Genomic DNA, 13,976 nt, shown 5'->3' on the forward strand with positions numbered 1-13,976 from the left:
TGCTGCAGCCTGCTCAGCCAAACACACCTGCCTCTGGTGCTCTATTTCCTATTGCTAAAAAGGTCTCTAAGGTCACGTTTAGGTCTCACTTTGCGTCTTCACCAGCAATTTTCCTTTTTTGTTTTCTCATCTGTAAAGCGACGGGGGAGGCGGGACTATTTCTGTGATAATCTTCAGTTCTAGGATAATTTGGGGAAAGGGATCTCTTTAATGCTTTGGATATTGCCAATAGGTAGAAATCCTCTTTGATGAGTGTTATCTTTATTTTCAGTTCCGAAGCAATCTAAGGGCAACAGATAAGAATAAGGATGCCCGAAACTGGCTGTCTTTGTTCCCGGCCAGAAACAGTGAAGGGAGTAACCCGGTGGCCATATTTATTTCTGGCAATTGAAGGTCGCGAGAGGAGCTGAAGCCGCTCGCTGCCATGCCTAGTGCTGGCAGGATACGGTCAAGACCTTGCGCCCCGCTAGTCTAATGTCGTGGCTCTTCTTTGCTGATCCTACCCGCTCTAGTTTTAAACCAGCGGTTCCAGGGTTCTCCCGGCCTCTCTCTGTCCCCCGCCCCGAGGCTGGGAAGGCCCAAAGCGAAGACAGAGAGAGGACCCGGAAGTTGTGGTGACCTCCAAAAGCACGTGATGAGGGACCCGCTGGTGTTGTCACGTGAGCCGCCCACCTGCGGTACCTCGGGGCCGAACTTGCAGCTGCTCTTAAAGGTACAGACCGCAGAGCCCCCTGCTTTAAAGGGGGGCGGGGGCAGAGTCCAACGGGTGGGACGTGGTGGGGTGTGCGAGGGCGCGAGATGGAGCCCGGGGTAACGTGGTGGGTCGCCGGGCGCGAGTGCGGCGGAGAAGCCGTAGCCGGGACCGGCAGTGGGGCGTTGATCCTTCTCATCTGTCGCAGACCCTCATCCGCCGGGTCAGAGCCAAGCCTGGACTCTCGCTGACTTTGAACCCTTCGCGGGATCTGAACTTGATGCCATGGGAGGTTGTGCGGGCTCGCGGCGGCGCCTTTTGGATTCCGAGGGTGCGTATTCCTGCGCGCCCTCCTGAGAGTGACAGCCTCTGTTCCCACCAGACTCGGGCCTCGGGCTCTGGCTCGGCCCCGGGAGGAGCCCCGTGGGGCCTTCGTGCACCTGCGAGTGGGGTGGAGGTCATGCTCGCTTCTTCTCGCCTTCCCAGGGGAGGAGACCGCCCCCGAACCTCGGCCCCGTCTGTTAGACCGTCAGGGAGCCCTTTGGAAGAACGCGATGGGTTTCTGGTGAGTGGCCCGAAGAGTTCAGCAGAAGTAAAAATGCGGTGGGAAGAGGGGAAGCAACAGGAAGAAAGAGCTGAGGAGGAAAAAATTGAGCTCTGAAAAAGGAGCTGAATTCACAAATATTTACTGAGCCAGTTGGTTTGCCCAAGGCAGCCGGTAAAGTTCCCAGACTTTATTCATTTACTTACCACCTTCTTATTTTGGCCAGATCCTCATTTCACCTGTAGGACTACTTCGTGTTTTACTTCAAGCAAGTCAGGCTTTAGATTTGTAAATGCATGTGTTTCTTTAAAGAAAACTTTAAATCACTACTCTAGACAGAAAGCCAGTATTTCTCCCAATGCATGTTTTAAAAAGCACATGCCTGCTTTTTAAACGATCATCCACCTACCTCCTGGAATCATTCAAATATTGAGCTCTGGGAAATGCTTCTAGCACTAACCTGACCATCGAGGGCTTGGGTGGCACACTGGGTTGGAAGTGACTTCCCACGTGACTCTGGAAGAGTCTCGTAACCCCTCTGAACCTCGGTTTCACAGCAGCAAGATGAGAACGGTAGTACCACTTTGTAGGCTTGTGGAAGGAGCACGTGAACTCTCTGGCTCTTGGCCCAGTTCCTTTCCCATCACTGAGCGTGGCTCTGGGAAATGAGACTAAGCAAAAAAGATTCTTCATGGGTCATAAAGGACTTTGGTATTATCTTGTTTTCATCCCTGCAGCCCCCTGCGAGGCAGTGAGAAGAGAAACTTGTATCCTCATTTACCCATGAGGAGACCAAGGCCACTCAAGTAGGAAGCAGCAGGTTTGGGATCTGAACGTGACCCCTTCCGAGCTTCAAGCTCCGGGATCTTTCTACTGTCCCACAGCACGTCAGAGACTGTGGATCAGTGGATGAGAATAGTCCCAGGAACTGAATCATGGTGGAAGCTTGGAGGAGACAGGCATCAAGGACGACTTCCTTCTCTTCCTGGGAGAGATAAGATGTGGACCCAAGTCTGCCTCCCAAAGCCAGTTATTTCTAGCCCTAACATTGAATGGAGATGGGGGGGGGGGGGGCCCTAGTGACAGAGAAAAACAAGGGAGCTGACTGAAGGCCACAGGAAGGGGAGATTTGGTGCTAGGACTGTGGGTAGATTGTAAGCCTGGAAGGAGGCTGGGATCTGTTCTTCTGTGTCAGTTATATCTCAATAAAACTGAAGAAACAAAAGGTCTATAATGCTCACTCCAGGCTCCTGGGCCTTTGCAACAACTTTTCCTATGTGGTGATGCTCAGCGCCGCCCATGACATCCTTAGCCACCAGAGGGCATCCGGGAACCAAAGCCACGTAAGTGACCCTCTCTATCACCGCCACCATATTTAGTCATTATGGGAAGATGAAGAACTCAACCTAGGGCAGGGGCCCCTTTGAAAAACTCAGGGAATGGGGTAGCCAAGGGTTGGGGCAAGAGGACTAAAGTTCCCAATCTCCCAGACCTCAGAGTGAGAAGGGTTTTTAAGAATCAACTGGTGCCAGGTATCCAAACTCAAATTTTGGCTGGGTGGGGCCCTGGTAGGGTTTTTTTAACCCCAGCACTGAACATTTTAGGCTGGAGAATTCTCTGTTGTGGGGCTTTCTGTGCATTGTAGGGTGTTTAGCAACATCCCTGGCCTCTACCCATTAGATACCAGTAGCATACATCCCCCCCCCGCCCCCCCAGTTCTCCAGTTGAGACAAGAATGTCCCCAGACATTGCCAAATGTTCCCTGGGGGCTATAATCACCTCCCATTGAGACCCTCTTGTCTATGATGAGCGAGGGGATGCACGCCAAAGGCCAGCAGCCACCTCCTTACAGGCCCCACAGGGAATTCGGTCCAAGATCAGCTTTTCTGGAAACCCAAATCTTTAAAAATGAAAGCTCCTGAATGTGTTACCCAAGTAGAGCCCATTTACAGGGCCATCTTTGGCCTTCGGGTCCTTAGTTTAAGGTTTCCACGGCCCCCTCACCCTGCCTGTTGTGCACATAGAAAAAGCCAGGTCCCAAGAGTACAGTGCGGAGCCAAACCCATCCTTCAAGTTAGGGCTGAGCTGGGACTGGAGTCGGGCCCTTTTGGTCTCTCCTCTTGCCTCCCTGGGTAAAAGACTCTTCTCTTTTATCAGGTAGACCCAGACCCAGCGCCCACCACCCACAATAGTTCATCCCGATTTGACTGCAACTCTGTCTCCACGGCTGTGAGTACCCCCACAGGTCTCCTCCTGCCCCACACCCCCACCCCCAGCACCCAGCTGCGACTGTCGTGATTATAATAATCAAGACCATTTACTGAGCCTTTTCTGTGTGTGGCCTATATTGGCTCATTTAATGCACACAGCAGTGCTACGAGCTAGGCGCTATAACCATCCCCCATTTTCCAGACGAGGAAACTGAAACTCGGAGAGTGTGAATGTCTTGTTGACTCCTAGCTAAGGAGCAGCAGAGCTGGGACTTGAACCCAGAGCTGTCTGACTTCAGGGCCTGTGTTTGTAGCGGGTCGACCCAGCTGGTGTGTGTCTTTCCTTGGCCACTTGGTTGGGAGGTTTGTGCCTGGGACCATCTGGGGTCTCAATGTGTTCTCCCGTTCCAGGCGGTGCTCCTGGCCGACATCCTCCCCACCCTCGTCATCAAATTGCTGGCCCCTCTTGGTCTTCATCTGTTGCCCTACAGGTCCGGGTGGGGGTGGTGGGAGGAAGGGCAGGTGGGATCTGAGAGTGGGGAGGCCAGGAGGGCTGAGACGGCCAGAGGGCTGAGGAGTTGCGGGCGGAAGCTGACCCTCTTCTTCTCTCGCTACCTCTCCCCCTCAGCCCCCGGGTGCTCGTCAGTGGGATTTGTTCTGCGGGAAGCTTCATCCTGGTTGCCTTTTCTCATTCAGTGGGGACCAGCCTGTGTGGTGAGTGTGAGGTTTTGTGTCAGGTGGGGAACCCAGAGGAACCGAAACTGAGCATCGTGGGGTAGTCTCCCCAGCTTCCCCGAGGAAAGGGATTGTTTGTGTAACCCTCAGAAGCCTGCCAGGACTGTCACAGGCAGGAGAGGGGGGATGAGGTCGTATTGGAGGGGTTGGGGGGTGGGGAGATAGGAGGGAATGGATGGAATACCGGGAGCTCAAGACGAGCAGTCACCAAGACTCCATGACGGCTGAGGCATCAGAGATGAGTTCTTGCTCCGGAGTTGATAACTGGGTGGATGGAGGTACCATTCCCTGTGAGAGGATGTGCGGGGGAGCGGGTTGGTTCTACTCCAGGTCTGAAGCCCGCCTGCCCAAGGGATCTGTTTTTAGCTCCGCTGAGCTGATGCAGAGGAGGCCCTGGCCAGACACCTCAGGGGACCGGAGATATCAGGGAGGCTAGGTGTGGTCACTGCCATGCTTGTCCCCCCCTCCCCCCCCAGGTGTGGTCTTGGCTAGCATCTCGTCAGGTCTGGGGGAGGTCACCTTCCTCTCGCTCACCGCCTTCTACCCCAGGTAAGCAGGCAGAGCAGGGAGTCGGGGAGAGGACCTCCCGGTGCTGGCTTTGGTCCTTCCTCAACCCTTGTGTTCCTCTCAGGGCCGTGATCTCCTGGTGGTCCTCAGGAACCGGGGGAGCAGGGCTGCTGGGAGCGTTGTCCTACCTGGGCCTCACCCAGGCTGGCCTCTCCCCCCAGCACACCCTGCTGTCCATGCTGGGTATCCCCGCCCTGCTGCTGGCCAGGTAGGCTGCCTGGGCTGGGAGGGTGATATGTTAGGGGAGAGAACTAGACCCTGCTCCCAGTCTTCCGATCCTGGCCGCCTTGTAAAGAGGGGATGTGGATTCTGGACTCTGATGGACCTGGTTTGAGTTCTGGAGCCGCCACTTGCTAGCGGTGTAGTGTGGGGCAAGGTGTTTCACCTCTCCGGCCCTCAGTTTCCCCGTATCTTCTTTTTTTTTAATTTTTTAAATGTTTACTTGTTTTTTGAGAGAGAGACAAAGAGAGAGAGAGAGACAGAGCGCAAGGTGGGGAGGGGCAGAGAAAGAGGGAGACACAGAATCGAAAGGAGGCTCCAGGCTCCGAGCTGTCAGCACAGAGCCTGAGGCGGGGCTCGAACTCACGAGCCGTGAGATCATGACGTGAGCCCAAGTCAGATGCTTAACCAACTGAGCCATCCAGGCGCCCCAGTTTCCCCATATCTTAAATGGCGGTAGTTCTCCTTGTGTCCTCATGAGGTGATGTGTGTGAAGCCTCTGGTACAGTGTGGATCCCAAGATGATTTGCGGGGGTGGGGTGGGGGGGACCCTTACTTAATTTTGAGTGTATTAGGAAAAAAATTTAAACTAGCCAATCCAACCTGTTATCCACATATTAATGCTTAGAACAAGGCCACGTAGAAAAAGGGAATCAATTTAAAGGAAAATAACAAGCAAAAAAAAAAAAATTGTATATAGGAGGAGCGTAGATACGGCAAATTAGAAGTGACGGAAATTTGAAAAGTTGAATGAATGCGTAACACACGGTAGCTAGAGCGATCATCTCTGGCACGGGATGAGGGGCTGTGGCAATGATGGGTGGAGGGGGTGGTGCCCTGGAAGGGAGCGGCCTCTCTGGTCTTACCTTCATCCCACCCGCTCCTAGCTATTTCTTTTTGCTCACATCTCCCGAGCCCCAGGACCCTGGAGGGGAGGAAGAGGCAGAGACATCAGCCCGGCAGCCCCTGATAAACAGCGAGGCCCCCGAGGCGAAGCCAGGTAAGAGACGCAGAGCCGTCACTGTCTCTCTCGCCGGGTTTTAGCCTTTGCTGTCTACAGTGGACCCAGTCGGGAAGGGGGGGGAGTGGATGTGCTGGTTATGGTAAGAATCATTTGCGTTCATCTATTCAAGAAGTGCTCTCATTGAGCACTTGGCTGGGGGTACCAGGTGACTGACATAGGAAAGGGGGGAGATTCGTGAAGAAGCAGCTGAATCGGAAATGTGTTGTTTTCAAGCATTGGTAAGTGCTGGCCGGACACAAAGCGGTTTTGCTGCTGGGAACCAGGAGGAAAAAGAGAAGGGTCCTGCATAGAGAAGGTGGTCCGGAAGGCCTTTTTGAGGCAGTGTCCTTGGGCTGAAATTTCAATGACTGGGTGTCAGCCTTATGGATGTCGGGGTGAACAGGTTGCAGGCAGAGGGAGCAGCAAATTCTAAAACCCTGTGGTGGGAATGAGCTTGGATGTTCAAGAAACAGGAGGGACCAGCTTGGCTGGGATGGAGTGTGTAGCCTTTGAGCTGTATACATGAGCCGTGAAGACGTCTCACCGGCTTCTTCTTTTTCTTTCTTTTCTTTCTTTCTTTCTTTGTTTCTTCCTTCCTTCCTTCCTTCCTTCCTTCCTTCCTTCCTTCCTTCCTTCCTTCCTTTTTAAGCAGTGGTAAAACAGAGCTAACGTGAAGTTTACCGATTTCACCATTTTTTTATGTTTATTTTTGAGAGGGGGAGAGGGAGACAGAGCACGAGCAGGGGAGGGGCAGAGAGAGGAAGAGACACAGAATCGGAAGCAGGCTCCAGGCTCCGAGCTGTCCGCGCAGAGCCCGACGCGGAGCTCGAACTCGCAAGCCGCGAGATCATGACCTGAGCCGGAAGTCAGACGCTTCACCAACTGGCCCCCCCCCCCAGGCGCCCCTCAATTTGACCATTTTGAATTGTACAGTCCGGTGGCATTTAAGTGCGTTCACTGAGCGTGAGCGTGCTTGGTTCTTGCACACCAGCACCCTGTGCCGAGTCAACGTGCCAGCCTCACCTGCCCTTCTCTCCCTGTTCCCCTGCAGACTCCAGCTCGAACCTCTCCCTTCAGGAAAGGTGGACCGTGTTCAAGGTATGGATGGTGGCGGGTCCCCCGTGGCCAGTGCCCGCCTGCCAGCCTGCCACTTACAGCTTCTGACCCTTCCAGGGCCTGCTGTGGTACATCGTCCCCTTGGTCCTGGTCTACTTTGCGGAGTATTTCATCAATCAGGGGCTTGTGAGTGAGGGCTGCTGGGAGGGGGGGGAGTAGCAATGGAGGCGGGGCCCCGCGTGTCTCTGACCGTCTGCCCTGTCTGCTCTCTGCTGCAGTTTGAGCTCCTGTTCTTCCGGAACACGTCCCTGACTCACGCTCAGCAGTACCGCTGGTAAGAAGGGCGAGGGTGTGGCGGCAGGACGGGCAGGGGGCTGGGGGTGGCACCCGGAAGGGCTTCCGCCTACTCCCTGCCTCCACCGAAGGTACCAGATGCTCTACCAGGCCGGCGTCTTTGTGTCCCGCTCTTCTCTCCGCTGCTGTCGAATCCGCTTCACGTGGGTCCTGGCCCTGCTGCAGGTACCGAGCCCAGCCCTCCCTCTGTTCCCACCGTAGCTCCCGGCTTCCCAGACCCCAGGCTTCCCTCCCTCAGCAGGAATTATTTATTGCTCACCATCAGGTTCTGGGCCCGGGGGACAGAAGGCCAGCAGGGCCCCGGCTCTGCGTAAAACGCGTGGCCTCGGCAGCCTGGCAAACCTGGGTGCAAATCCCAGCTTGTGTACTCTGTAGCTGGGTGACTTAGGGCCGGTCTCTACACCAGCCTGAGCCTAGAGCTCCTCTTCTATAAATCGGGTGTGGCCAACACCTACTTGTCAGGGCAGTCGTAGGAAATAGAGGTGAGAGGAAGAAGAAGAAAATGAGATTTTGTATTCTGTTTTAACCCATTAGAAGCACTCACTTAATGGTTATTTCCACAAGCCTCGTGCAGAGACACAGGGTTTCAAATAACATTTCTAAGGATAAAAAAAAATGTACCATTCTTTTATTCTGGATGGTTCATTGTAATAGAATCGGTGATGTCGTAGTCAACAGGCTACTGACCTCAAGGCTGGCGAGCAAATTGTGACTTCCCACAGCAAAAGTATTACAGCGTTAAGTGCACAAACACCATCCACTCCCAACGGTCTAAGCCAAGTAGCTTCACATAACCAGCCTTCGCTGTTTCAAGGTCATGTGTCTACAGCCCCTGGAGGTAACTCGTTTTCAAAGTCATGTGTCTACAGCCCCTGAAGGTAACTCTCAAACTACATCTTTGGTTAGTACAGGAAAGTCCTTTTTAATAAGCTGAGCTCATGCCTCGGATAACGAGATATAGGGCAAGTGAAGATTTTGCACTTCTGGGTTATGACGCCGCCATGTGAATGGCCTCCAGCTTTCTTCTCTGTTGGTCTGAGCAGTACTGCGAACCCAGGGCTATGTACCCCCGAAGTGCCAAAGCACTGCGTCAACAATTCTGAACTCAGTAGATGCCGCTGAAATGGGTGGCTTGAGATTTTAGCTGTCCTTTTTTTTTTTTTTTAAGTGTATTTATTTACTTATTTTGAGAGAGAGTGAGTGTGCACGCGCCAGTGAGCAGGGGAGGGGCAGAGAGAGAGGGAGACACAGAATCTGAAGCAGGCTCCGGGCTCTGAGCGGTCAGCACAGAGCCCAATGTAGGGCTCGAACCCATGAACTGTGAGATCATGACCTGAGCTGAAGTCGGATGCTCAACCGACGGAGCCACCCAGGCGCCCCTACTGGGTGTGTTCTTTTCCGTGCAGGTCTCTGAGCTTACCTCAGACTTCATGAATGAGAACCTCTGAGGGCAAGGTCTATGTGGGTCACCACACCCCCAGGTGTATGTACATCAACCTTGTGAGCTGCCACGGTGGCCTACCCACTGGGGAGGCAACCTTGTGTGCTCAGACCTGGGACACTGGGGATCCTCTGAAGGACTGGAGCACACAGGAGGGACCTACCCCCTTGGGTGGGGTCGGAGAAGCTTCGTAAGAGAACTGAGAACACTTTAGCCAGAGTTTCTCAACCTCGGCACTGTTGACGTTTGGGGCTGGACCATCCTTTGTCGTGGGGCCGTTCGTGCCCTGCAGGGGGCTGGGCCTCTGCCTACTCCGTCCCCACTCGTGACAGCCAAGAACATCTTTACATGTTGCCAAATGTCCCCTGGGTGGCAAAATCACACCCGGTTGAGAACTGCTGGTGCATGTGTAGCCTCAGTCCGGTAAAATGGGGGGGGGGAGCATGCCCTTGGGAGGAGGGCACTGGGGTGGGAGGGGTCCTGATCCAAGCTGAGCCATGAACAGTGGTGGCTAGGAGATCCCAAGTGAGGGGAAGGTGGAATAGCGCTCCAGGCGGCAGGAGTGACAGGACCAAAGGTGAGGTGGGGAAAGACCTACGAGGTCTCGGGTGCTGGGACGGGACAGGGAGCAGGCTTACCCCGGATCTCAGGGTCTGGTAGCCCAGCTGGGTGCTGGGATGTGATCCAGGCCTGTCAGCCCTCTCAGCATCTCTCAGAACCGGGGGCCACTGGATGGGATCGCAACCTCCCTGCCCGCCGCCAGTCCCAGGCTCAGCCCTCCCCTCCCCTGCATCCATAGTGCTTCAACCTGGCCTTCCTGCTGGTGGACGTGTGGTTGAGCTTCCTGCCCAGCATCTACCTCGTTTTCCTGATCATTCTGTATGAGGGACTCCTGGGCGGTGCTGCCTATGTGAACACCTTCCACAACATTGCGCTAGAGGTCAGCACCAGCTGGCTGAGGGTTGTGGGTAGCCTCGCTGGGGAAGGCCAGGGCACGGGTGTCTAGGACTGAAGCCTCACCCCTGCTTTCTGCCCTCTCCAGACGAGTGATGAGCACCGGGAATTTGCCATGGCGGCCGCCTGTATCTCCGACACCTTGGGCATCTCCCTGTCAGGGCTCCTGGCCCTGCCTCTGCACGACTTCCTTTGTCATCTGTCTTGACACTCTGGCTTCTTGGAGCACCGGTCACACTAATCTGGGCCTGCGCTGACAGGCGGGCAAGTCAGGCCGCAGGCCCACAGCCCAGAGCTCATTCCCAGAGCTCCGCCCCAGGCTTCCCTGCACGGCTGGGGTGCAGAGAAGCACCGAGGTTCCGTTCCCCCTTGAGCTGGGGGGAGCCGTTTTCTCCCACTCCCAGGCTGGCCTTGGGGGGTTTCTTCACGGCATTATGTCCTTGGAATAAATGCCTATTTTGTCAATTGATTCCTGTGCCATTTTTTCTGGTTGAAAAAAAATGTTTCTTTTATTACAGAAGTAATATGAACCCACTTTGGAATGTAGGCAGGAGAGCATAAAGCATTTCAGCAGATTTCTACTTCATCTTTGAGGCCTTATTCATTCATTCATTCATTCACTGTACGGGGCCATATATATACATTTCCCCCCAACATGTAAGTTTTCAAGCCTACAGGGAGGTTGAGAGAATTCGTATTCATGTAGGCATGGTTCCACAGTAAACCTTTTGCTAGAATTACTTTATCCCATATGTAACACTCCATGCAAATCAGCCTATCTTATTTTTGTGACATATTTCAAAGTAGGAGGCTGACTTTCATATATTTCTCCTATGTTTCTAAGATTTTATTTTATTTTTTCAAGTTTATTTATTTTAAGAAAGAGGGAGAAAGAGGAAGAGTGGGGGAAGGGCAGAGAGAGAGGGAGAGAGAGACTCCCAAGCAGGCTCCACCAGCACAGGGCCTGACACAGGGTTCAATCTCATGAACCGGGAGATCATGACCAGAGCCAAAATCAAGAGTCGAACATTTAACCAACTGAGCCATCCAGGCATCCCAAGATTTTATTTTAATTTTTTTTTAACGTTTATTTATTTTTCAGACAGAGAGAGACAGAGCATGAATGGGGGAGGGTCAGAGAGAGGGAGACACAGAATCTGAAACAGGCTCCAGGCTCTGAGCTGTCAGCACAGGGCCCGACGCAGGGCTCGAACTCACGGACCGCGAGATCACGATCGGAGCTGAAGTCGGCCGCTTAACTGACTGAGCCACCCAGGCGCCCCCCAAGATTTTATTTTAAAGTGATCTCTGTAGCCGACATGGCGTTCGAACCCACAACCCTGAGATCGAGAGTTGCATGCTTTGTGGACTGAGCCAGCCAGGCGCCCCCAATACACTTCCCTCTAAACACATCAGCATGCAGGTGCGCCTGGGTGGCTCAGTCAGTTAAGCATCTAACTCTTGATTTTGGCTCAGGTCTAATCTCACAGTTTGTGGGATCGGCCCCCATGTCGGGCTCCATGCTGACAGCGTGGAGGCTGCTTGGGATCTTCTCTCTCCCTCTTTCTCTGCCCCTCCCCTGCTCGCTCTCTCTCTCTCTCTCTCACTCAAAATAAATAAATAAACATTAAACGCTCCAGCATGCGCATTAGCTAGAATCTAGTATTTTTGTACAGCCCTTTTTTTAGGTATAATTTTTATACACTAAAATGCATAAATCATATCTTTTTTAATGTTTACTTATTTTTGAAACAGAGACAGAGCATGAACGGGGGAGGGTCAGAGAGAGAGAGGGAGACACAGAATCCAAATCAGACTCCAGGCTCTGAGCTGTCAGCACAGAGCCGGACGGGGGCTTGAACTCACGAGACTTGAGATCATGACCTGAGCCGAAGTTGGACGCTTCATTGACTGAGCCACCCAGGCGCCCCTGCATAAATCATATATTTTTTAAAAAATTTTAGGGGCTTCTGGGTGGCTCAGTAGGTTGAACACCTGACTTCGGCTCAGGTCATGATCTCACAGTGTGTGGGTTCAAGCCCCACGTCAGGCTCTGCGTTGACAGCAGGTAGCCTGCTTCAGATTCGCTGTCTCTCTCTCTCTCTCTCTCTCTGCCCCTCCCCCACCTCATTAAAATTTTTTTAATGCTTATTTATTTTGAGAGAGAGAGATAGCAAGCAAGGGAGGGGCAAAGAGAGGGAGAGAGAATCCCAAGCACGCTGTGCACTGTCAGCGTGGGCTCCAACTCCCACACACACGTGAGATCATGACCTGAGCTGAAGTCGGATGCTTAACCGACTGAGCCATCCAGGCGTCCCCATCGAGTGCTTTTATTCACCTTAGTATTTCTTTTAATTAAGTGACAAGATAAATTTTTAAAAGGAAGCTTAATGCTACTCTTGGAATCATGAGTTTGAAATGCTAGTTACATGTTTTCTTCTACACCCCATTAAAATAAACGCAGACAGTCCCTGACTCATGAGGGTTTCACTTACAATTTTCCGACTTTACAATGGTGTGAACGTGAGAGCCAGTCAGTAGAAGCTCTACTTGGAACTTGGAATTTTGATCTTTTCCCGGGCTGGCGATACGTGGTGCTATCCTCTCGTGACGCGGGGCAGTGGCGGCCATCCGCGGCTCCCAGTCAGCCACGCGATGGCCGGGGTCAACGACAGACTCACCTACAACCCTTGTGTTCCCGTACAACCATTTTGTCACTTTCAGTACGGTATTCAATCAATCACATGAGGTATTCCACACTCTATTGTAAAATAGATGTTGCGTTCGATGACTTTGCCCCACTGCAGGCTGGGATAAGTGTTCTGAACACATTTCAGGTAGGCTTGGCTAAGCCATGATGTTCAGTAGGTTGGGTGTATCACATGCATTTTCTTTCTTTCTTTTTTTTTTTTTTAATTTTTTTTTCAACGTTTATTTATTTTTGGGACAGAGAGAGACAGAGCATGAACGGGGGAGGCGCAGAGAGAGAGGGAGACACAGAATCTGAAACAGGCTCCAGGCTCTGAGTCATCAGCCCAGAGCCTGAGGCGGGGCTCGAACTCCCGGACCGCGAGATCGTGACCTGGCTGAAGTCGGACGCTCAATCGACTGCGCCACCCAGGCGCCCCTCACATGCATTTTCAAATTAAAATAGTTTCGACTTAATGGGTTCATCACAACAGAACCCCGTCCTCAGTCGAGGAAGACCTACTGGTACATAACTCTCGGAGTTCAAAGTGAACATCCAAGTACGCTCTGAGACCATCCCATCACTACATGTGATGTTTGGGGCCCACGCTCAGCGAAACGTGGGCATGATGGTTAATAGCGTGGGCTTTGCAGGCAGAGAAGCCCGGTCTGCGGGCCCCAGCTCCACCATTCGCTAACTCACGATCTCGGGCAATTACCTTCATCTCTGCACTTCCGTTTACTGATTTGTCCAATGGGAATAACAGAAGTTCCAACCCCTCGTAATATGGTTGTGGAAATGACATGACCTCATGGGAAGGCAGAGTCAGCACTCAGTACATGTTAGCTTTGATCCTGCTACAGTTGGAATCCTGCCTCTCCTGTTACACTGCATTGTGCCAGTGGTTCTCACACTTTAGTGTGCTCCAAAGGGCTAGTGAAATACGGATTGCTGGGCCCACCCCCAGGGCTCTGATTGAGGAAGTGTGGGGTGGGGACCAAGAATATGCATTTCTATCATACACGTAGGTAATGCTGATGGTGTTGTTCTTGGGACCACACTTTTTTTTTTTTTTAATTTTTTTTTTCAACGTTTATTCATTTTTGGGACAGAGAGAGACAGAGCATGAACGGGCGAGGGGCAGAGAGAGAGGGAGACACAGAATCGGAAACAGGCTCCAGGCTCTGAGCCGTCAGCCCAAAGCCCGACGCGGGGCTCGAACTCACGGACCGCGAGATCGTGACCTGGCTGAAGTCGGACGCTTAACCGACTGCGCCACCCAGGCGCCCCCACACTTTTTTTTTTAAGTTTATTTGAGACAGAGAGAGAGAGAGCAGGGGAGGGGCCCAGAGGGAGGGGAACAGGGCATCTGAAGGGAGGCTTTGTGCCAACAGCAGACAGCCTGATGCGGGGCTCGAACTCACCATGAGATCATGACCTGAGTTGAAGTCAGACGCTTAACCCACTGAGCCATCCAGGTGCCCCTTTAAAACATTTTTTTTTTTAAGAAAAC

The 13,976-nt window shown here is 52.8% G+C and overlaps 1 protein-coding gene across 3 annotated transcripts; it reads left to right on the plus strand.

The window, feature by feature from the left end:
• Window positions 1-623: 623 nt before the first annotated feature.
• CLN3 (CLN3 lysosomal/endosomal transmembrane protein, battenin) lies at window positions 624-10,243 on the plus strand. Of its 3 annotated transcripts, XM_047087867.1 has the most exons (16): window positions 624-712; window positions 900-1,022; window positions 1,178-1,256; window positions 2,482-2,578; window positions 3,393-3,464; window positions 3,857-3,936; window positions 4,074-4,159; window positions 4,657-4,729; window positions 4,812-4,955; window positions 5,854-5,966; window positions 7,021-7,067; window positions 7,143-7,211; window positions 7,304-7,359; window positions 7,451-7,544; window positions 9,620-9,760; window positions 9,863-10,243. In XM_047087867.1, the coding sequence occupies exons 2-16, from the start codon at window positions 977-979 to the stop codon at window positions 9,980-9,982; spliced, it is 1,317 nt and encodes a 438-aa protein (XP_046943823.1). In that variant the 5' UTR covers window positions 624-712; window positions 900-976; the 3' UTR covers window positions 9,983-10,243. The 3 variants fall into 3 exon arrangements, 2 of the variants coding, with proteins under 2 accessions (XP_046943823.1, XP_046943825.1); XR_006963614.1 differs by lacking the exon at window positions 9,863-10,243 and having other exon boundaries at window positions 7,451-8,217; window positions 9,620-9,706; XM_047087869.1 differs by lacking the exons at window positions 9,620-9,760; window positions 9,863-10,243 and adding an exon at window positions 8,051-8,581.
• The last annotated feature ends 3,733 nt before the right edge of the window (window positions 10,244-13,976 follow it).

This window comes from Lynx rufus, unplaced genomic scaffold, assembly GCF_022079265.1.
Source record: "Lynx rufus isolate CCGP_SWC_20201006 ecotype Redwood Valley unplaced genomic scaffold, mLynRuf1.p SCAF_23, whole genome shotgun sequence".
Lineage (NCBI taxonomy): Eukaryota > Metazoa > Chordata > Mammalia > Carnivora > Felidae > Lynx > Lynx rufus.

What these genes read in the sequence shown, in the direction of transcription:
- CLN3 (XM_047087867.1), top strand. Translation starts at nt 977, where the DNA reads ATGGGAGGTTGTGCGGGCTCGCGGCGGCGCCTTTTGGATTCCGAGG. An exon ending in CTCACCGCCTTCTACCCCAG is followed by an intron (nt 4,730 to 4,811) that starts GTAAGCAGGCAG and finishes TGTTCCTCTCAG; the next exon opens with GGCCGTGATCTCCTGGTGGT. An exon ending in GGCCCCCGAGGCGAAGCCAG is followed by an intron (nt 5,967 to 7,020) that starts GTAAGAGACGCA and finishes GTTCCCCTGCAG; the next exon opens with ACTCCAGCTCGAACCTCTCC.